The 25,483-nt window shown below is 32.1% G+C and overlaps 1 protein-coding gene across 1 annotated transcript in view; it reads left to right on the top strand.

The window, feature by feature from the left end:
* Positions 1–2,892: 2,892 nt before the first annotated feature.
* The window catches only part of HELRODRAFT_119254 (hypothetical protein), a gene marked incomplete at both ends in the record, with an annotated part of 34,760 nt that continues 12,169 nt past the window's right edge, over positions 2,893–25,483 (top strand). The window contains 3 exons of the mRNA XM_009013413.1: positions 2,893–3,054; positions 13,792–13,887; positions 24,893–25,063. Coding sequence (XP_009011661.1) covers positions 2,893–3,054; positions 13,792–13,887; positions 24,893–25,063 — 429 coding nt within the window. The remainder of the gene's footprint in view (positions 3,055–13,791; positions 13,888–24,892; positions 25,064–25,483) is intronic.

Below are 25,483 nucleotides of genomic sequence, written 5' to 3' on the forward strand. Positions count from 1 at the left end.
TCTATGGAACAAGTTAATATCATGTCATTAAATAAAATAGTTTACTTCAGTCAAAACCTATTCGAACATCATTTGGAATATTTCATGAAATCTTGCAAATTTTCAAAGCCGGTACGCAGTAGATTTATTTTATTACTTCAAAACTTTGCACACTTTGACTGAATCACTGTTTTAAAACTATTGCAATTAGTGCCGGAATGTAATAAAGAAATGCTTTCCAAATTACATTTCGTTCGTCCTCGAGATTGTCAATTTGCAAACTGATTTGTGCAAAGCCAACAAACAAATAAACAGCCATGCATTAAACTACATATTAAACAAATGAATTTTTAACGAGTGATTTGAGAATCAAATTTATTCAATTTTTTGCTAATCAAGTTTGTCATGTGCATGAAAGCACTTAATTGTTGTTCAAAGGTGAACTTATTTTTATTTCATTTTTGGTTAAATTCATTGGTAGACAAAATAAAAATTTATGATGCGCTCATTTTGCGTCAGACTCTTCCACCCAGCTTATGAATGATTTTGAAATCTGCTTGAGTCTTGCTTCATTAAGCAATTTGAAACAGTTTTACATTAATTATCGTAAATATTATATGGATCATATACATATTTGTTTATGTTAACAATTTTTCATCATCTGTCCCAACTCTGCTTTCATGTTATCCTCGACAACTTGGTCTTCTTTTTATCAAACATCGTAAAGTCCACCAATCTATACGCCTCGACTGATGACTGACTGCATAACAAATAACTTGACAATGTCTTGCATAAATTTTATAATCAAATGAGTTCAAATAAAAACAACTATTTTGATTTTTTTGTGGCTGGTCTTTAGAAGATGAGTGCTACATAAATTTAGTAAAAACTACCATCTTATTCACTATATCAGAACCATAATCCGGAAAATAATGAAACGATAGTGCATGTTTATATCGATTTCATTTCTGTCGATTCAAGATACTATATATAAAAATGTCGGGATTTCCATTACAAAATTATACGTTTTCATGTTTAGAGAATTGAGTACTACATGAATCTAGTAAGAAACTACCAGCCTAATTCATTATATTAGCGCCACATTCCAATAAAAATCAATTTACGGTGCTAGTTCTCTAATACATAATGAAAACCATTCTGCCCATTCAAGTACATAGAAAATGTTGGCATTTCCATGACCAAATAATGCAAACATTCCATGCTCGCGGCCTGTGTCAGGATGAACTCGAGAGTTGTTCTTAATTGCCGAGAGTTAGTATTGTCAACTTTTAAAAAATTGTGCTGTAAATTGGGCAGTTGGAATTGTTTTTCTCTAATATTTCTTTCTTGCTGATTGGTAGGAGTGCGGGTTGCCGGAAAGTCTCAACATAGAAAGAGTTAGTTATTTCTTGAAACTTGTAACAAACGATTCTATGAAAAAATCATATTAATAATATAAAACGAAAATCTCCTCGTCATTGGCAAGCAAAAATTGTTTCCCTCGGTCTGATTGGTAATGTGGCTGCAGAAAACTCAGTCCATGCAAAATTTTGGTGCCAACACACATCAAAGATACATTAAAATAATTTCAAATGATTTCTTTTAATTTTAAGGCAGTTTGAAAAATTGTTAAAAAGTCAAAACAATTGACCGAGTTGAAAAGCTGCAGATGAAACGTTATTTAATTTATTCAATGAACAAACCTTGTTTTTTAATTTACTAAATTGAGTTTGCAAAAAGTATTGAAAATGTTGATTTGGTGATTTAAAAACAAAACCCACCTTTTGAAAGGGAATGTTTTCTTGAATGAAGCATCGTTGGACAAATGTAGTCTGCTTGCATTCATATCGCTTGCTTCTAATGCTTTTATTGTCCTGCCCGTGCAATTCTTTCAAATATACAACCACGTATCACACAAATCGTCACATACAACGCCACACACATCTTCTCATACACTGTCACTTAATCACGCTTTTCTTACGGAAAATAGTTGAAAATCATTAATTTCATACATCCGACCCAGAAACTGCATCCCAAACAATAAGCACGCACCTTAGTTTCAACATCGGCATTCATCGAAGGATATGAAGTTTTGTTCAAATTTGATCGACTCAAAAACTTATTGGCAAGAAATTTTTTAAATATATTTAAATGTATTCAGTATTCACGACACTCAAACTTGTTATTATTTTTGAATGGCAAATCTCAAGTCGTATCAATCCATTGACAAAATAGACCGGCTTTAAAAGATATTGACCGATTGTAAATTAAAACAAATCGATTCCTGCTTGTTGGTTTGCCATTAATAGAGTATTTATTAAAAAGTAATTGATCAATCATTCTCCAATTATTTCTAATTGTTGTAAATAACCATACAATAATTATTTGTAATAGAATTAGTAGACATCGCATGCACGTGCAAGACATCTGATTAATAAGAAAAATTCCAACTATTTGAATGTTATCATGATTGTGTTTGTTTAGTTTTTAGTGCGTTTAAAACAAACGACCAATTTTAATACAGATTTTATTCTAACGATTGCTATTATTATTTTAATAAAATTATCTCCAAATATATAGATGTGTTAGTTAATAAAACAATTCTCGTACAAAAAGGTGAATGGGGCCATCCGACCATTCAACCCCTTGCGTACCCGGGCTTCAGTTCAATACCAGCCAACTGTGATGGAACACCAGAAAGATTTGAAGACCATCCCAAACAGCATCACAACAACGACAACAACCAGCCTCTCCGTCAGCCTTGATAAAACATTGAACACATCAACGCTACTCGACCGACAGTCCGAACGTTTGTCCTCATCATCTTCGCCACCTTCCTTTTGTTTGGCTAACGCCACAACGCCACAAACGACGGCGACACTTACGACGACCACAGCCACCAGATCGACGGTTGGCTCTTTGTCTAAAAATAACGTCGGCTACAGGTTAGGAAAGAGGAAAATGATCTTCGAACGAAGGAAACGAGTGTCGGATTATGCTTTGGTGTTTGGCATTCTTGGCACAGGCATAATGGTCATCGAGACTGAGATGTGCATGGCTAAGGTCTACAACAAGGTTTGTGAAGTTGGTGATGCAAGTTCATGTCTTGTTTTAGAATTTGATATTATTACGTCATAATAGATGAAGTTTGATCAGTTTATAAAACTTAACAAATAACTTCGACATCAGCTTAGTCTTTATTATTGCAGCTCTGACATACGAAAAACCACTTACAATGTTACAGATATATTATCTAAATATCCTTTTTTAATTATGTTCTTCATGCCGTGAGAGTGGTAGACTGACACGCTAATCACTCGGCCACGAAACCCACAAATGATTATGATTAGCATATATAAGAAATGCAGTACGTTACAGTGCAAATGTTTATAATACTGATCTCTTTGATATTTAATAACTACGTTTTAAGATTTATAAGTGCACTGCAAACAGAATACATACAAGTTATTAAACTTAAAGTTATATGTAGATGTATATATACATATGTATACGTTCAAAAGAATATTACATACACAGTGTTGGTGCACTTTTATGTAGTGTTGAAAAAATTTGCTCACCATATAAGATGGAAGCGTTGTTGAGTGTAGCAGCAAATGTTTAATACCTGTGAATGCATTTGGATGGTTTGAGCGGAGCAACTTCATTCGAGACTTCATTATTTATTTCCAACATACCTGCTCTTCTGCAAGTCTCAAATGTTCTACACGTCTCAATGCTGATCTCGTGTTTCCGTATGAATATGAACAAGTGAAAATGAATTAAAGAATGAATTGCTGAATGAATGAATGAATGAACGAACGAACGAACGAATGAAAAAAGGAATGAATAAATGAAGGAAAAAATAAAGGAATGAATGGATGAAGGAATTAATTAATTTATCGAATAATGTTCAGAAAGTATCAGACAAAATGTCCAGCATGGATAGACTTTGTACTTTCAATGATTTGGGTGATTGAATATCGCCATAGCAAATGGTTTTATTCATTAAGAATCTATCTTTTAAAAATTTACTCTGTCAACTTCTAATTCTTGCTCAGTATTAGAAAAGGTTATCAGGGAAAATTAAATTTGGTTCTTTCAAACGTCAAAATTTTTCTGAAAACCAAATTTCTCAAACGCCGATAACTTATTTATAATGTGTTAATAAACTCGGAAGGTCAGCGTGTTAGCTCAGACGATAGAAGCTCCATATTTTGCGCGATTAGTACGCCATGACTTGGTTTGAATGCTGTCTGTCCCAAACTCAGAAACTATCATACGCCATGCGTGCTGTATATAGGAAATTATTGCGCGGTATAAATAGCACAGCTTTGTAGCACGAAAATCATATATAGAATGTTTTTTAAGCAAGAAAGTTCTACCTATGTCAGAGCTGCAAAATAAAAACAAAATAAATACATTCACCAACAAACTTCCATAAACAAAGAAAAAAATTACTTCATAAATATATTCATAATCTTTCTATGAAACTTGTGGACTACATAAAGAAAAATCGTGAAACAAGCATCTAAAAATAACCAAACTAAAGAGCTACACAACCACCAAACAACAAAAGACAGCAAATGAATGATCAACAACAGAAACAAACAACAACAGCTAGCGCAACACCTCCAACTCAACAATCAACCGATGGAGACCGCAACTGAAGAAAACATTTCAATTATTCATATTTTAATTCTTGCAGATGAAATATAAACTTGACTAGAAGAAAATTTTCTTTTTAAAATTTCGCGCCAATATCATCCGTCCTGATGCAGAATAACAACTTGAAATTTCGTACAATGACGTCATAAAGAGGCCATTCCATCCTGCGTATTTTTTGATTCATTGCCTAATTCTCTTAATACTGCAGCTCAAAATACTGCAAGGTCACTGGTATGGTCAAATATTATAATGAGGTCAAAGACACATGTTTGTTCGTAAGATTCACGTTATTATTCAAATTAATTATTATTATGGATGTTTTAAATTTTATCTCGCCGGCCGGCTTTATTGCTTTATATTAACAACAACAACAATAACAACAACAACAACAACAATAATAATAATAATAATAATACATATTACGAAAGGTTGGTTGCGGTTGTCTCGGCAGACGGGAGAACTACGTTAGCCACTTTATGGCTGGCAAGCACGCTGCGAATGCAACTGTAGATCAGAGAGGAGAATGTCTGCTGATTAAATTTATTTGGTCGTTTGCCCGTGTAGGACTGTAAGTAGGTGGGCAGCTGGAAAGCAACTGGACTGGTTGATGGCAGTGAGGTGGTGAGAAGAGATGAGAGAGAGAGAGAGAGAGAGAGAGAGAGAGAGAGAGAGAGAGAGAAAGAGAGAAAGACAGAGAGAGAGAGAGAGAGAGAGAGAGAATTAGTAACTTGATTGTAGGCTGGGAATCTGGGATGACATCATCATTATTGGATGCCTCTCCATACTCAAACAGTGTCACTATTTGTATTTGAAAAATAATGTTATTCAAAAACTAATGTTACAGAAATGTTTTTGAATACAACAAGTATTTGATGGAATTCATCATATTCAGAAACGAAATTGGAATATACCACATTTACAATTAAAAATGCTATAACTCAGCGGATACTTGAGACGAGGAGAGCCATTAAGTTGCACGCACAATGAAGCAGTAGTTGACATCCTTTATCATCAACATCCTTCATCATCGTTATATTGAAAAAGAGAACGACGTCACCGATAGACTACCCATTTACTCGTAATGTTGTTGTAGAGAGGAATAATTCTTATCTATTCATATTTAAGTGCTTAACGATGATGAAAATGCTTTTTATGCATTCTGACATTATTCAGCCCTCTCCCAGCAAGCAATAACTTCCAACTCATTTTCTTTCATTTCTTTATTACTCGCGTGATTATCTTGCGTGCGTGCAGCCAGCGTGCGAAGACTCTCCCACTTTCTATAAGGCAAAGTAAACTGTTAAATTCGCAAATACTCACCAGCACTTTAAACTTTAAAAAAAATGAATGTACACTGGACGTACGCACAGCACTCTACGCATCGTCAGTACGTGATTGCGTATTTATATGTTTAAAATTTAATGAAAAAATCACTGAGAGAATATCGAGCAAAAAATCCATGAAAATCCCTGAAACGCTCGTGTACAGTCCCCTCCTAAATCTTCAATCCTCTTCCTCTTTATCTTCTTCCTTTGCAAATTTTTTTCTTTCATTCATACTCGTTTTTATTTTTACAAATTTTATTTTATTGCTTTTTATTTACTTTTATTTTGATCGTTAATTTGTATTTCTCGCACAGACCTTTTTTTCAGATTATAATATTATAAATTTTCATCGTCGTCGTCAGCATCATTATCATCATCATCTCGTCGTCGTCATCATCACCGTCGTTGTCATCATTATCATTATCGTCATTAATACGGCCATAAACGTTCACATAATTTTCGCCATCTCGTTCAATTTTCAATTTGCGAATCTTTTTAGAAAAATACTCGTACCCATGTTGAAATTATTTCACCTAGCTCTTTGCTAATGATTTCATTTGCATGCTCTTCTTTCGCAAAACTTATAATTCAAACTGATACAAATCTCTAGAATGGATTCTCAATCCTGATTACATATTTTCAGTTAAGGAGCAGCTTGTTGTTACAATTTTTTCATCAGGGCAAGCAACAAATTACTCTCAAGTCTGGATGTCACCGTTCTAGTAGCAGCTGATGAGAAAATTAATTAAGAACAAAAAACGAGAAATTGTTTTACGAGGCGCTAAAATAAGCTTTCCATTTGATGGGAGCAGTTGGTACACCCTCGTCAATGAATCACAACACCCAAACCATGTACTCTGCACGAAATAACAATTGCATGTGCCAACATTTCTGAAAAATGTTTGTAAAAATTTGTAAGAAATACTCTCAAATATCTGCCTGTGTTGTGATGCAAAATTATGTTCTAACGTACTGTGATGGTTTGATTTGATGAACAATGATTTAATGAAATGCAAATGTGTTTGTTATTTTTTTTGCCACAATACAGTAAAAATGTTTTGCTATAATGAATATGATATAAACAGTAAGATAGAAATAATATAATGACTATATTCTAAACCAAATTGCTCATTTAACAGCGAGATATGAAGATTTATGAAAGATAAGGTTTAATAGAACGTTATGAACGAGTACAAGATGCAGGTGGTCTGGTATGCAAGAGAGAGAACTGAAATGAGAGCAGCTTTCAGATAACTGGCTCTGCATGGAATGAGGAATGAGGAGGATGATACGTTGATACGTTGAGATATGCAATGCAAAATAATAATTTGTACTTCAGTCAGGGTGCGATTCTTTGAAAATAATGAAATAATAACGATCTCTGTTGAGTGGTCTTTGAAGACGAAATTCCTTTTCTGTTGTATTCCTTGCAGATATTCTGACGCAGATTTGCTTCAGATGCTTCTTTCCGTTTGATTTTATTTGCAAGGTTCATTTGAACTTTTTCGTCAGCTTTTTCGTCATGCACTCTTGCATTTTTTTATGTTGATATTTTGGTGTGTGTTGTTATGTTAGCATGTAATAAATTTATGTTAGCTATATTTGTTGAATTTGTAATTATAATTTGTTTTTATTTAATAATACGATTTGTTTGCTTTTGGATATATTTAAACGTACCTACATTTATTTGTTTGTTTAGAGTGCATTTGTTTCAATATTTTTACACTTGTTGTCGTGTTTGTTTCAAACTTGTTTGATATTTGGCGTGTTAGAGTTGCGAATGACACGTTCCCAGCGCTTCTTGCTTGCCACTTTGCATCGATATTCAACCTTGTACGAGAGCAGTGCTGATGTTTTCAATAATTTAAGCTTACGCCGACGTTGGCGGCTTGTTCTTTTTGCCATCATGTTCTTAACTTTGTGGTGCTAATATGCTTCTAAATTCATAGTGCTGACAATTTGTTGCTGATGACTTTTTGTTTTTATGGTTTGTTTGTGTGGCTGAAAGTTTGTTATCTATAAAGCTGTTCATAGTTGCTGTTGTGTGGTTAGTTGGCTGATGTCTCGTTTCAATTTGTTTTTGTTTTGTTACGGCGTCTTCTTACTCATTTCTCGATTGTTTGGTTATTAGTATGGTATTTGGTGGCAGTTTGAAACTTACATGTTTTATAATGTTCTACTTGAGAATATTAATCACAGCAACGCAATCATTTCAACTGTTAATAATCAAATTTAATACTCGTACTCAAATTATTTTAAAATGATAATGTTATAACGGATGGTCAAATGATGATGAAGGTATCAATAATAGCAACAGGCGTCTATTTGGACGCCTCTGCCTTTGAATCTTTAACATATTGACAAAATTTTCGACACATTTTTTAAAAACTTTGAATTTATTACGCAATCATTTTTTATATCATTTTGTGTGAAATAGCGAACGAGAGAAAATGTGAGAAAGAAAACCAAAAATAAAAGAATAAAAAAATAAAGAAAAGGAGAATAATTAAGCGTCAATCAATGAAGAACTTCTCTTTTCGCAATTTGTCTGCCTCAAACGTTTGCTTTGTTAAGTTAGCATGATGTATAAATATATACAATTGAGGTTGATTAAATTATCTGCGATGAACCAGAATGAAGAATAAATACTTTTATAATTGAAAAAAGATGTTTGTATCCATGATGAACTCATTTGATTTCATACCATTTTTTGTTTGTTTTTTCATAACCCTGCTCGAATTAGCAACATGCACTTACTCAATTTTTTGCTCTGAATGTCGGAATTTTTGTTTTGATGGTGTGCAATTATTTTCAATTATCACTCCCAAAGAATTCTTATTTTATTTTTATACAGAATTTGTGAAAAATTTTTGTTCTGAATTTTTACTTTTTTGTTTCTATATACTTCTTCACTTACTTAAACTTCACCAACAGTATTTTATTTGTAACCAGTCATAATATATTTGAAAAATAGCACCAGATTCAATGATTATGGTAATGATAAGGATGATGGTGATGATGACGATGGTGAAAATAATGATGATGATGTTGATTATAATGATGAAGATGATGATAGTCGTGATGATGATCATTAAATGGGCAGGACTGTACTGAGTCCATAACACAAATTACAAAGTTTGGATAAAAAATGTCAAATGCACTAAAAGCCGCTCTGTAAAAATATCCAACTTTTTATCAGAGTTTGAAATATAGGCGAGGGTTAGCAAATGTTTGCTTTGTTAATGCGTTCATTAAGCAACCTCTCCTTCTCAAATATTGTGTTCTGCCTACCTGCTTTTCCATATGTAAAAATGGTCAGAGGTTTTTATTAAAACATATGTGCATCATTTGGAAAATAAATTCTTAAATTTTTAAAAATAATTTAGAATTTTCAAAAATTTTTATAATCCTGCTCATTATTGTTTAACACTTTTATGGTTTCGTTTTAACTTTTACATTATGAAAATATTCCTTGTTATCTGGCAGAATATAATGTATAACATGAAAAAAGTTCTTACTTTATTTTCTAAGCGCTAAGCTTTATTAAACTTTTGCATTTAGGCATTTCTTCCGTTTAAAGGCTTCCAAAATTAAATTGAAATGTCATCCAACTTGTTTCATAATGCTATCCAGTGAATGTGGTTTCATGTAGTTGTGAACTGAGAGGCAAGTATGAAATAGAGATAAATCACTGTTCGTTCGTATATGAAACCGCCAGTAAATGTCACATGGTTCCACGTTTTTAAACTTTCCATCTAAATTTTTATTCATCCCTGGTTTTAGGGTATCGATTATTTTTTTTTACACAATCATAAAATGTTTTATTTACACCTCTACACAGTAGAGTACATCATGTAAAAAAACGTGTAAATATTATCATATTCATCGTACTTTGAGTCACTTTTTATTGTATTGTATTGTATTGTATTGTAAATTGTGTTGTTATGTATTGTGTTGTGTTGTATTGTATTGCGTTGTACTGTTTTATTTTGTATTGTATTGTGTTGCATAGCATAGCATTGTATGGTATTGTATAGTATTGTACTGTACTGTATTGTATTGTATTGTATTTTATTGTATTGTATTGTATTGTATTGCATAGTATTGTATTGCATTGTATTGCATTGCTTTGTTATGTATTAAATGATGTTGCGGTATTTGTACTGGACTTCCAGTGAGTTAATTTCAAAGGCGTTGCTATTTCCTTGATGTAATGTTGCAAATCAAGTGAACCCCTCTATAGATTTTTTCAATACAATAGCTCAAATGTACTTAGTGAACTTTGTGTACTATCTACTCAGGTTACATTTATAACAATTTTCACTAAATAACTAACGTATTTTTTAAATCACGTTATTTTTAAGAAAAATTCAATAAATGTGTCCGCCTGTGTGTCCGCCTGTATGCGATATTTTGTATTTGTGCATGTGTTTCTTTTTGTGCATGTGTGTTGGTATGAGCCCATGGTTTAAAACATGGTTAAAAATGTTAGATTTTGGGTCTCGTACAGAAAGACATTTGGCAACATTCTCAAGAAATCAAAAACAAGCCTCAAACCCAAACTCAATCTGAAGGACGCAGCGTCTAGTCTTGTACCACAGGCGATATTTTGGATTGCTCTTGGCCCATTTTGCTGCCATCAACCTGGCTTTATTCTGTGGCGAATCCTTGATATTTTTGATTGGCTTGGGAAAGTTCTTAGAAAATATGAAAGTGTAGGGATGAATCAGTAGGACGATGTCATCATGTTTGCCAATATGGACCATTTTGGATGTGACTTGCCTGGACTCCTCTTATTTTTTTACTTAGAAATGTGTGTTTGTGTATGTGTTTGGTGTGTGTGTGGCGTGTATGAATTTCTGTATATATGTGTGTTTGTTTGTGTTTGCGTGTGTTTGTGTGAGTGTGTGCGCACGCGTGTGTGTGTTGTGTTCGTTCATAAGCCTGCTTAGGTTGAGTTGATGAGATTTGAGAAAATCATTTATAGTAAGAATAATTAAGAGCAAGGCGTGGTCTGCTCGGTTGGTGAACTGTTTGAACATCTAATTAATTTATATCCTCGTCTACGTCTCCTACCTTCATTGGCAGACAAGTTTTAAACTTGTTTCATTGTCTTGCCGTAATGTGATATGCTGTCCTTGAGATTAGTAATGTAATAATAATGCTGATAAGCCAAATTTAGTGATATGGGGGAGAAATATTTTCAATCAAAAAGAACAATGCGAATCGTAGCTTGCTTTTATTCTAAATAGTTTAGTAAATTTGTTATTTAAAAAATTGAGTTCAGTTTTATTTCAGCAAATAACTGCTGGCTATTAAATGTTGCCCTCTTTGTGAATGATCTGTTAGAAAAAAATGGTCCTTCTTTTTTTCGTGATTTGGTTTTTTTAAAAATTCACAACCATTGACATTATTTCATTAAAGGTAGTGATATAGATAGTAGTAAATTTGCAAATATATATATATAGATATATAATATATATATATATATATACATATATATATATATAATATATGCATATGTATACAGTATATAACTACATATCAAAATGAACCGTATGTTTTTCAATACATTATGTTAAATATAATCCTTTGAATGTCACGTGCGTACAGTTCCATAGTAAATAAACTAGACATCTTGCCTGGCGAGCAAAAGAACACGGTGTCACATCAGAGAACTCAGCTTGCAAATATTAAATTCCCACTGTTAATATTAATTATAGTTTTTTTCAAAATCGGTTTAAATGAATTAAAACTTTTTTTTATCTGATAATTTGAAAAAAGTGCTGAAAGTTATTATAAATACCTATTAAATTTAGTTAAAATTAATAACTAACCAGATTTTTTCCATTAATTTTTTAATATAAACATTCTTGATTCTTGTTAAGAATTTGTTAATTTATACATAAGTTTCCACGTTAATATATGTCCCATAGTCACCTGGAAACCTAAAATAAATGTTATTCATGTTTTAATTGTTGAATCTCGGAACAAACTCACCTTGTATCAACATGGATTTTTATAAATAAAAAAAAAAACTTACTAGACTCATTCATACATGGACCTACCCAACATAGAAAGGTACCGAAGGAGGCCTGCGTTGTACGAGGCACTTGAGAATTCTGCCGTCTCCATGGCTCCACTCAACGTTCCGATTCTACATTCCAAAATATGATAACATGACATAGTAATCTGAAACATTTATTTCAAACATTCCAAACCGAGATGATGAAACGCTGGCTGGATATGATTTTATGATGATGGCATTGGTGAGGAAGAATTTTTATATAACGATGAGATAATGATGTTGTGTGTGTGTGTTTGTGTGTGTGTTGTGCATGTGTGATATTGTATATGAAGTAATGACGTGATGATGATGAAGATACTGTAAGTATTGATGTAATGGTGATGGAGAGGATGATGGGATGGAAATAGAGATGATGATTTTAACGATATTTTAATAGTTGCAATATTAATGTCAAAGTACGTTCTGTCCGAACGGCTGATAATAAAATGGAAAAATTTCAAATGTTGTTGTTGTCACAGAGGGTTGGAAGAAAATAAAAAGTATTGAAAGACTTGTTAGTTCTAAAAATTGTTCTCATTTCGTGGATAATGATGTTGATTATGAATAGTAATAAGTCGCAACATCGTCTGCAACATCTTCCTAATCATCGCATACAACTTCGTTATCATCGTAAATAATATTTTATGATGAATCTGCAATGCTTCACTTTAAATTTTAAAAAGTTAAAACCGACCAGAAAAATAATAAGCCTAAAGTTTAAAAATAACTCTCTGCACGAGCAGCATACAACGTGCACAAGTTCACACAAATTCACACGTGGACTTATTGCAGCAGCTTTCTGTTAATGTATCAATTTAATCTTATGAGCGATTTTAATTGATTTGAATCATTAGGTATAATCATTAAAGAAAAGAAATTAATGATAAAAACAATGTTAATGATGATATTGTTGATAATGATGATGAGAATGGTGACAAGATGAGCTACACAATTTTAACGAGTTATGCACTAATCAAACAACTGATGAGCAACAAATGCCTGCTCGAAGTGGATTGCACAAGCACATGTCAACATCCTTAATGAAAAGAAAGTTGGTTTCCACTTATGCACTTATGGAGTAATTTGATGATGATGAACGTCTGGAAGATGTCGCTGCCAATCAGCTTCCATCACGGAATGCCATTGCTTCCTAACCGACAAATTCTTCCAAGGTCTACTTGATATGATTCATTGACGTATTGTGAACTGGCAACATAATTTCATTGAATGTTTGGTTGTGACAACAGAGTGGTGAATGAAAATATTGGTTCAAATTGCAGATTGAAATGTTTTGTAGTCATTTTGTTGTTGTATGTTAAATGCATCAAGATTGATATTTGACTGCAGTGGATGTGTTTGAAATTTTATCTCTTTTGAAATTTATAAATCATTAATTCATTTAAATTTATTGACAATTTATTTTTTCTGGCTGCTAAATATATTTTCACGATTCAAAAGTTATTGGCAGAAAATGACAAGTCAACCGTTAAAAGAAACATTTATTTCACAAACTCTGTTGTCATTGTGAACTAACATCGCAATATTTCGTGTCCGTCTTTATTGAACTAGTACAGCATAAAACCTCATTAATAACAAAAAACCTCCTATCTTTTATTACTATCGTTCATTAATATTTTCTTTTTTCTTGTATTTATTTATCACCCACTACAATTTCACTACAACATTATGATTCTGTATGAGAGGTTTGAAAATATTCATTTAACATGGTAGTCTTTGTTGTTGTTGTTGATGCAGGAGTCGTTCTACTCGTCTGCCGTGAAGTCGTTGATAACAATCAGCACATTTGTCCTGCTTACTCTCATCGTGGCTTACCATGCCCTTGAGGTTCAGGTTCGTACCTATCCGATGTATTTATGTATCTACTATTTGTATTTCTTTCTCGATTAATTTTATCATTAATTTTATATTTCTATCTATTTAAAACTTATAAGCAGTGTTGCAAGATTTTTTGTAACGTTTTACATGTTTTTGAAATGAAATAACTTATTATGAAAGTCAAAAAAATTTGCCATCAACAGAAAAATGTGCCTCAATTTATATTTATATATGATGTTTTAGTTACAAAAATTCTATTTCTGCTATTGTTGAAAACTTCTATTTATATAAGTTACTTTGAGTTATTAAAATAATCCTTTTGTTCGTGTTTTAGCGATATGTAAGATGTATTTTCAATGAAAAATTATTTTTAACTGCATGTTAGAGAAATTAAATTTTTTTGCAGATAAAAATTTCTTAATAATTTATAGCATTACGCTAGTTTCATCACATGCCGACAGTTGGGCATTTACGGCCAAAATAATTAAAAAGAAACTCTGATGATAATAACATAACCAAGAAATTTTCTGAGTAGATTTTCCTACTAGAAAAAAGGAATATTTTTAAACACAATTTTAACAACAAAGTGAAAAAGAAATTATGAACGGAAATTTTTAAAAAGTTCGTTGAAAAACGTTTTCAGTTCAGCACATGTAGAAGTTTGAGAGAACCTCAAACAAGGATGAAATATTTTCAATAAATTCAACAGAATTATTTAATGAAAAATTAAAAAACAATCGATCGTATTAAAAAATAATGCTCGTTTGAAATGATTTCAAAAAGTATTAGTAATGTAACAAATAATTTCTGAATTTTATTCAATTTTTTAGGATATGATTTGGCAACATTATTTTTCAATAAAAACAATTTCTGTTCTCCATCGCTTTCATACTCAAAAACGTTATGCACTTGAGTGCACTGGCAGCATGTACATTAAGTTTTTGAAAGCTAGTGGTCATCAGCATAAGCACAAGTGTCTCACATCACATCCGCTAAATTCTTGATTGCACATTCAGAAAATTTTTAACATTTCGTTTTTATTTCTGTAATATTAATAGTTAGCATTTATTCAGGTTTCCATTTGTAATCTTGCATTATATTTTCATTAGACGTTTAGGTTAAACTTGCTTCTCTCAAACGTTTTTATTACTTGTTTTTACTTCAACTTAAATGCGTTATTTTGTTTTGTTAAGTATTTATGTGACGTGTTTTGAATACTTTTTTAAATCATCAAATCCATGCCAAACGTTGGAAAAGAGACACAATTTATTACAATGAATATTGAAACAAACCACAAATTTATCCATTCAAATATGCAACTGCAGAGGCAATAAAACAAGCAATTTATATCGGTGGTTGGATATGAAACCGGCCCACTGGACGTATATATGATGCGTCTCTTCAAGCAGCTACACCCCTTGCAATCATTGTATCACTCAACTGACCTCTAATTGTATTGTCCTCTTCCGTTTTCACGTTCCTGTTTACAATCCATTTCCATTTTCTAAACATCCAAATGACTCATCATAATTGGTGCGGTTCATTTAAAACTAACAAAGTGAAATAAGAGTTGTAGCTGTGAGATATTTCTGCTTTCATTGTATAAACACACACACACAAATGTTATTTCCTTGTTTCCGTGTATAAGGTTTTACTGTATCAGATCATTACAGATCATAATTTTTAAATTTGTTCATAAAAAAATTTGTGGCAACCTTTTTTTGTACCGAAGGACATAAACTTTAATCAGCTTTTTGGTGTTTTTATCCAATTAGTCTGATTTTAATTTTTGCTTCTATTTTTCAGAGAAAAAAATTTTTATGAATTATTATATCAAATTTTAAATTAAAAAAAAAGTTGAGATACAAAAATGAAATATTTCATTCATTAATAAGAAAAAGTTTGGAAAAAAAGTTTTTTAATAAAAGGCATCTTTGATTTGAAAAAATGAAAAAATTTTAAACATAATTGATGAATCAATTAAAAATGATAATCTATGAAGAACATAAAATTTAATCAGAATAATCTAATTACGCAACACTTGAACATGAATTGCAAACATTTTTGTTGCTGTCTCTGAAATATTCGGTCCAATTCTTAATGTTATTTTAATTTTGTTTTCAGTTCAGTCAGCTTAAGCTCAGAATAAAACATTAATATAATTTTTTGGATCTATTGACTTGTTTGGTTGCTTGTTACATTAGGCTAATCTTCTCAAACTAATGTCCGTTTTTTCTGCTAACTATCAACTCCTTTAAAAAGAACAGCGTGGGTTGTCTCCCGTGAGTTTCATGTCGTAATTAGTAGTTCGCCCAATGTCCTTCCATGGAAATTATTTCTCAACAAAACCTTACATGCATGCACTTGTTGTTAAAATCGAATTTTAAAAAAAGTATAAAAATAAATAAAGATTTTTTGTATAATTAATTTGGTTTTAATTTTTGTATATACCACGAAATAAGTTGTGAAAAATTTTGCTTGGCCTACAAACACCTTCAAACAATTTAAAGCAACCAAAATTTCTTAACAAGCCATGTTTGTGAAACATCATTAAATAAGAAATGAACATCGTGACAAAGATGAGAATGAGGTGCGTCCATTGGAAGGGGAGGGAGGTACAAATATGTTTGTCGATCACATTAACGATTATGACTTTCAATTTTAGCACCGAAAAGCCCGATCTGAAGAAAAATTGAACGGATGTTTTCAAGCTGTTGCTGTATGTATAAAAAATGTTATTTACACTAGCATAGTGCATTTTCTTCAGTAAATAATGCAAAAACGTTGTAGGAAAAAACAAAATTTTTGCATGAAATATTGAGCAGATGTTTGCACTATAGAGCAGAAGATGAATGAAGAAATAGCATGACTCCCGTTGAAACCCTTGTCGCATCGAACAACGTGTCAACCTAATGAAATGCTTGTAGCAGGTTCTCGGTTTTGCAGCATAAAAAAGTCATATCTAACATGAAACACTAGCTTCCCACATAAACTATATATATATATACACGGTCAAAATTTTTCTTTAGCATAAATACTCTTAGAAATACGGACAAACAATTTTTCAACGCATAAATGAATCCAAAATTAAAATATCGCTCCAATTTAATTATGGTCAACATCTAAAGTAGAACAGAAAATAGTAAAGAATGCCACTTTTCAGACTATGGGCACCAGCATTTCTACTTGAACGCAAGCCAAACATGCATGTCCGCCTAATTTGCGGGAACGATCTGGAAACATTAATTACGGAAGTCTGGCCAAAGAGAAACACGAACAGACGCTAAAATATGGAATGTTATTGCAGCATTGTGCGGCAAAATTTTACTATAACTTTTTCTTGGGTGAGGATGTACCTGATAATACAATAAAAGACTATGTGGTTCTATTTTTTATTCATCTAAATATTATTTAAAATTCTCAATTTTTACTAAAAACCAAAATAAAGACATATGTTAGTTGTTAGCATGCCTGATAAATTTTTGATGGATTGACTGAATAACTACAAATCAATGAAAAGTTAATTGCCAGCTATACGTGGTATTTGTTCGTTTGCAAATGTAAACAAACATTTTCTATCAAGCATTTTTTAGGGGCACGAAAAACAAATAAAGATTGCTTGAATGGCAAAATGTGAATCACCTCTCATGAAAAAATTTCTAATTATTTATTTTTTGTAACTCAAATAGAGGACCGATAATTTACAATGATTCATTTGTCTATGAATGATTTCTGTTTATGCGAGATAAATTATTTTTATTTCAATTATTTGCTTCATCGCTTTTGTCATTGTTCATTAATTATTGTTGATGTTTTTATAATTTAATGTCATCATTTCATTACAACATAATGGTTGTAGTTGTAGTCTCTCGACTATTGACACAACTTCATCAACAGATTTCTGGTTGAAAACAAATTATGAGCATGGAGAATTTATGTGGAACTCCAAACATAGTTAATTTTATTACGTATTCATTAATTATAACATTAATTAAGTATGATAATTATAAGTTGACGTATGTAGGTCAAACAAACATCAACAGGTATTAAACCAAGTTAAAAAACAGATATTTACTTGTTTGTCAAAAATTAACGCAAATTATGTCAACATTTTTTTAGGTTAAAGATCAATTAATTGGAAAAGTTGGCATAATTTTTGTCTTTTTAATTTAAAAACTAAATAACGTAATAAATAAATAAAGTCATAATTCATTTTTAATTAATTAAAGTTCAAGTTTTTTTTAAACAGTTAAAATAATTGTAAGCAACCATTTGTAAGAAGCCTGTAAAAACATTAAGTAGTGCAATTTAAAATAATCTCTGGGGACATCAATTAATTTTATTGGGAACAAAATAAAATGTTTCCTATTGGTAGAGTAGCGTCGTTTTTTGGCATAACTCTGCAAACTAATAAAGAAACATTAAACATTGGAGACTGAGAGAGAGAGAGAGAGAGAGAGAGAGAGAGAGAGAGAGAGAGAGAGAGAGAGAGAGAGAGAGAGAGAAGATAAAATATGAAAGAAGGAACAAAAGTATTAAAATGTTTTTTATGTCATGTCCTTGAATTAGTTGGTTTGTTGCTGGAATTGCACAGAACGTTTTTTATTGCTCTCAGTCTTTATCCATCAATAAATATTTTTTCTGCAAACTAACATTAGATCGATGCCTGATGACATTATTTGTTTAACATTTTACTGATTTCAAAAATGTTTTAATAGACTGTTATATATATATATATATATATATATATATATATATATATATATATATGAACATTATATATATACATATATTATAAAGCAAAACCGTGAATTCAAGTTTAAATTACCAGAAATTAAGGTTTGATTTGTATTTTTATTTTGCAGTTTCATTTAATATCGTATTAATTTGTTCTATTCAAACATTGTTATATAAAGTCGATGCAGCTTAATGATTTAAGATGTTTAAAGATAAGCAAATGTGTTTTTGATTGGAGTAAAATCATGTTTCTTGCCGTCAAATTTTCCAACACACAGTTCTATTTTTTACCTTCTGTTGCTTTTTTGCCTACTGACATTTTACTATAAAAACTTGAAACGGTTTCATGCAAAAAGATCGTTTAAATTTTTGACTCCGTTTTTTGTTTGTTGAATGAAGCAAATGATGTTATAACCAAAATCTCACTAATAAATTGTTGCTAAGACAGTGTTTAATTTCTACTATAAAATCCACCCCAACATGTAAATGACCAGCAATATTTGGACCATTTAATTCAATAACAAAATTGTTAACTTGGAAACTAACTTGGAAATTTTCGCTCCAAAACTGCTATTGTATAATAGTAGGGGTGGTCAAACTTTTTGCTGTAAGGGCCGCATTGGGTACTATTTTACCTTTAAAGGGCCGCATGTGTACTTAAATAGCAAATTTTTAGACCCGAAAAAGAACTTTTTAAGATTTGTGGCTCCTTTTTTGGTCATAATGTCTGGCTGACGACCTTTTTTTGTTTTTTGGCTAACAAAGCCTTGCGGGCCGTAATTTGTCCACTCCTGGTAGGTATAATAGTATGGAACGTTGTGAATTATAATTTTTTGAAATGCGAACTGATAAGTTTTTCAACTTTTAACATTTAAGAGAAATGTGCATTAAACAATGAAATGAAATTAATATCTTCCTCATTTCGGACACAAAAATAGTTTCATTTTTCTCCACGGAAGGAGGTCGACGTTAACGACGAGTAGGCAATCATTCATGCCCAGGCAGCTGATATAATTAATCACATTCAACAACTTCAACATTTTTATTCTCATTCTTTTCTTATTTTCAAGTAAATTTTGAGGTGAAGTTTTGTTAAATAATTTATAATTATTTCTTTAAAAACTTTGTAAAGAACTGGCGGCAAAAATAGTCCTTGTTGTTTTGTAAAGTACTTGCTAAAGCAGGCGGAGTTCAAAAAAGTCGAATAATTCAACATTTCAATAACTTTCGTTTGAATTTGAGTTTTATAATTCGTAGAAAAACTAACTTTTTTATGAAGATTTTAATGTTTTATTCAGTTGTTTAAAATTATTAGATTTATGATTGCTTAATAATTTTGTTTTTATAATTTTGCAACAAAACCAATAAAACCTTGAAAATTTCGCAAATAGGGAGATAAAAAAAGTTAAGAAAAATATTGTCTCGATCGTGGAAGAAACATGAAGCAATCTCCAGTGCAAAAAATACATATACTTAAAAAAACTTTTATTGCAATCAGTAAATTTATGCGTTACTTCATGTTTGCACACAGTTAGGCTAACTGCAAATGCAAACAGCACACGGCGGCATTTTACTTTCCAATCTCCAAAGATGCAAAAACAGGCAAGATGACATTCTATTAATGCAAATGACGTCTGATGCTGTTGGAGGCGATGATGGGGAATGCAGTTTGTAATTGTTCCTCTCCTCTCTTTTCTCTCTTTCTCTCTCTCTCTCTCTCTCTCTCTCTCACTCACTCACTGTGTCATCCTTATCAGCGATTTTTTCGGATCACATTTGCTTCAATCTGGAACTTAGATTGTCACATCACATTGTATGCATTTTGAATGAATAAACAAACGATTGAATAAATTAATTTAAATATATATTCATGGACGAATTAATCAATGAATATGTCTAAAAACAACTAACACTATTATTTCATATTAGCAAGGCTTAACAGTGTATTTCTATATAAGTAAATTTGGCAGATTAATATAAACACTCCATGGAATGATAAACTTTAACCATCCAGACAGATTTTTTATTTCTATAGTGAGATAAATTGGAGGCAGGCGTGAAAAAGTGCGGCAGATGTTTATCATTTCATATCAAACTCTCCATCGCTCCAGTGGCTCTCAGATAACATCAGTGCATCTAATTCAAACATCGTACAAACACACGCACATGTCACACACACACACACACACAAATAAACACTCATACACTTACACACGTATACACAGTTTTAGAAAAAGGCAAGTTACAGAGCAAGCTTCCATTGTTCGCTAATTCGGATACATTCAAATGTTGTAATAAAATGTACTTTAAGTTGAGGCATTTCCAGAATTTCAAAACTAAATAAAAAAATCACTTTTAAAAAAATAAAAATAGGAATTTGAAATTTCGTTTTAAACGTCATCGCGCTTGTTACAATAAATTGACGATTCAAAATATCATTAAAAAGTTAATCAAATTTCAACTTATTACATTCTAGGTTATCCTTACAGCAACTAGTAATTGCGTTCACACATTGTTATTATGACACAGAACGAGGAAATTTTTATAATTTCATTGGAATATTCATCATGGAGGACAGGGTGTGCTGGCTGACGTCTGCTTGCCATTGTACCTGCTTCCTTCCCTAAATCTAACAACATTACATTTCGTGTTCGTTTCTTTCTGATAGGAACATAAACTAAAAATTGCTAATGAAGTATAGCAAAAGTTTAATGTCACATATACAAGTCACAAAATAAAAATTGATTTTTTTACAGCTAAGTTGATAGTCAAATGTTATTTGGCATCCTATGTTTTCATACATTTTTAGACATTCAGTTTTTCTGTGATATATCCCATCCTATGAAGCCTAGCGTGTTGTCTCAGACAATATAAACTTGCCCGTGAAAGACATATCGTTTGAGCTAATAGTACCACACCACGCATACATTGAATAAAGTTAATATATGATTGAAAAGAAACGTGTCGAAATAGAATTTGAAATAAAATGTGCAACATGAACGTGCAAACTTCGTATGCCATACGCTTGTCTGTTTGTTTTCTAGGGCGTCCATAGGTCCGATGATGATATTTTTATTTTCTCATCTTTTCAGGTTTGATATTTTTTTTCTTTTTTTTTGTTCCTATGAAGTCCAGGCCATTATTCTTGAAAATGAGTGGAGAAGAAATCGATGTTATCACGGTGCTCGTTCAAGTTACGTGCAATCGCAAGAACATACGTTCGTTGTATGTTGTACATGCGCGCGCGTGTGTGTATGTGTATGTACTATGTGAAACGTTTATATTCTCCAGTAAAAATGACACACTATTACTGCTTATGTTATTATTAATTGGTATTTCATTCTTTTAAACTTTCTCATTATTTAGTTTGTTATTAATAATTTTTTTTTAGATGTTCAGGTTCAATAAATGTTTAACGTTTCACTCTGATCAGCCCTCTGACGTCATTTCTTTTGAAATTTTTATTACACCTTATTATTTGTTCTAGTTAGTCATTCATAGATATGCATCTGTTTTAACAAATTTGTCCATGCGGTTAAATTTTTTTCAAGTAAAATTCGGAGATGGATGTGACGTGTAAGAACATTTTTCGTGTTTCTAAATAGTTTCCTGATATTTTTTCACGTTGTTCTTGAATCAGTGAAAGATCCAACCCGGGTAAACGTTGAATGAACTAGCAAGCAGAGAGCTAACGCATTTGAATACTGGAATGAATGTAATTTATCTCAGTGATTGGCTAACCTGCGAAGCGAAGTTAGCGAGATAAGAGGGAGAGGAACGAGACGAGGATCGAGCGCGAAGATCAACGTACACGGGTTGCATTGTAATGAAAGCATCATCATTTCTAGTATCGCATTATGTTACGTTGTGTTGCACCATGCAACATCATGTTATTCTGAAATTCACCATATTGGAAAGAATCACATTGTATTGTAGTATATGCGACATCCAGTAGTGCTTCACACAACGTTTTAATGCATACGTTGCGTGAAATAACAATACGTTGCACTAGATTACGTCACGTTACAACAAATTACACGACAGCAGAACCTCCACACACAATCTGTAGGCACTGGCTGACTGGCTGCTTGCTTGCAATGAGGACGCAATCACTAGAACCTCATTCAGAAAATTCATCTATTTGTTATTCCTGCTAACGTTGTAGGTGGCCGATTCGTTATTGCCTGCTTTTAACGAGCCTTGCAAACTCTTGTGTGCCTGTGTGTTATACGGAGTTGCTGTATTGTGCATAAATGTTGAATTGATTTGCATATTGCTGCCATTATGCATGTTTATATGCAATATGAGTTGTTTGTTTGATAGTGCCTCCACATGGAGTGCAATGCAGGTTGTTTGTTTTGTTTTGAAAGTTTGCTTGAACACATTGTAACTTTATATTTTCGTTACCACCGTAACATGCGTTGCGATTAGGGCAGAGTTCACTTTGTACGTGATGTAGGACTTTCCGGTCAGTTTTGCTGGATTAATTAAAAAGCACTTGCATGAAGTCAGTGTTGTATTGTTATCTGGAAAAATCTTATGGTAGCTTTTGATCAACAGCTGCAACATTTTCCCAACGCAAATATTTGTATGGACTGGAATGATTGTTTGACAGGACTGCGTGTGAATCAATGGAAACAACGAAAGGCATTAAACGATGCTGCGTGTTATGTTTCATTTGCTAACAACCCTCTTCTCGTTTTGAAACGTAGCAACATAGTTTCAATGCTGCCCTCGTTCCTCATCAACCTCGTCGATAGTGTTGTGTCTGCGTACCCTCCTTGACAACTTCTTGGCAAGGAGGTTTCTTAATTGGTTGGGAAGTCAAATATCATCCTAAAACAAAACATAACACATAAACTATTAAAGAATGAAGAAACAAAAGCTGCAAGGAGGCGATATGGTAAGAAGAAGAACGACGTGAAGACGTGGAGAAGACTCAGTGGGATTTGCAATGACAGCTGAAGGGAGAAAGTCACATCCATCGATTTGCTAACCGGGCAAACTGGAAATCAATGCTGATGGACAGACGTGCATGGTGACCCTTTTGTGTTGTTTCCTTCTTGTGGAGGTGCTTTGAAATATCCTACAACACAATATTACTATTTACATTAGGTTTTGTTGCAATAATATAAATAGTCATTTTTGTTTCATAAGTTAAGTTAAATTTTAAAAAATTAAGTAAAAAAATTAGCTAGAGTCTATAAAATTGGAATTACATTCAGTTACGTCATCGCGGTATGAGGAAAAACTTTATTGAAACAAAAACTAAAAATGAGACGTGTGTGGTTGGAAAAAGTGGCAAAATAAAACAGTAGCACCAGCATCAGTAACTGGAAGGTAAGGAATGTTTTGGATTAGTGTTTGCAGATTGCTCTTAAGTTGGATTTAATACAAGATCACCGTGATGTCGAAGTTTCGGGGCGTTAAGAATGTAGATAAATAAGAGAGTGCAACTTTTTTGCTCCCGTTATGGGAGCATGTGACAACCACTGAGGAACTAACAAGCTCAACGAACAAACAAACTTATTGAGATTTTAATGTCAACTCAAGTTCGTGTGAAAAAATATTTTTTTTTAATTTTCAAAAAAAAACTTAATTCACTGACAAATTAGGAATCAGTTTCAAGTGAAACCAAATATAAAAAAAACAAATGATGAAATGGTACTAACAAACAAAGAAACACGTGAACGATGAACTTGTGCACAATCAAGCGAACAACGAACAAACAGGACAATTATGCAGCGAGCGAACATCCAAATACTCAACAATAAATATATTGAGAAAATGTTTATACTTATATACACATTTATATAACGCTACATATATATATATATATACATACATACATATAATAAATATATATATATATATATATATATATATATATATAATATATGACGCATGATACATAAACAAGAGGGGATGTGTACATGAATGATAATGTAGGCTGCTATAGTAATATGTACCTATAAATAAATACATATCTTGAAAAGGGAACACTCATGTAAATTAAAAAAAAATATTAAAAAAATAAAATGATTGAATAACTTTTTTGAAAACAAATGGCGCAATAGTGGCAGTAAACAACGCACATAATTTGTAAAAACCCAGGCACGTAGATCACACACGCAAACACAAACACATCGTACAGAGAGTGCACATGTGTGTACATTGTACAAACAAACACAAACGTACACATGCAAACACACCTCTAAACAAACAAATAAACACACAAACATATACGTACAAACACAAGCTTAAACAAACAAACAAACTGCAGTTGTTTGCGGTGGACAACTGCATCGAAGATTGGAGGATAGCAATGACGTGTCGTCGCATCGTTCAACTGTCCCTGGAGTTGGTCGTGTGCAGTGTGCATCCGTTTCCTGGTGCCTGGTACTTCCGCTGGACCACCGTGCACGCCGATGGAGATCACGTGACCACGCGTCAGGTGACCACATTGCTCCTACTTTTATTTGCTGACATTTTGATGTTTCACTTGTCAAGAACCATCATGTTAATTAGTGGGCACACATCAAAAAATAAAATTTACGAATTGTTTATACAACAACTTATGAATAATAATAATAATAATAATAATAATAAGCTAATAAAATCAACTATTTAACAGAATGCCAGTTCATCGTAAAAAAAACTCACCCAACAACACATCACCGCACAAAAACATAAATTTGACAAAGCTACTAAATAAAATAAAAATACACTTAATAAGGTTTGGACATGTACAATGGAAATATAAATATAACATGATAAATAATTATCTGAGGTTTAGTCCGTAGTATTTGCATAAATAAATACTCAGTGCCAAAAACGCTTTTTAAGGACAACATATAATCTAAAATCTACCTAT

The sequence above is a fragment of the Helobdella robusta genome (genome assembly GCF_000326865.2).
Source record: "Helobdella robusta unplaced genomic scaffold HELROscaffold_12, whole genome shotgun sequence".
Classification (NCBI taxonomy): Eukaryota; Metazoa; Annelida; class Clitellata; order Rhynchobdellida; family Glossiphoniidae; genus Helobdella; species Helobdella robusta.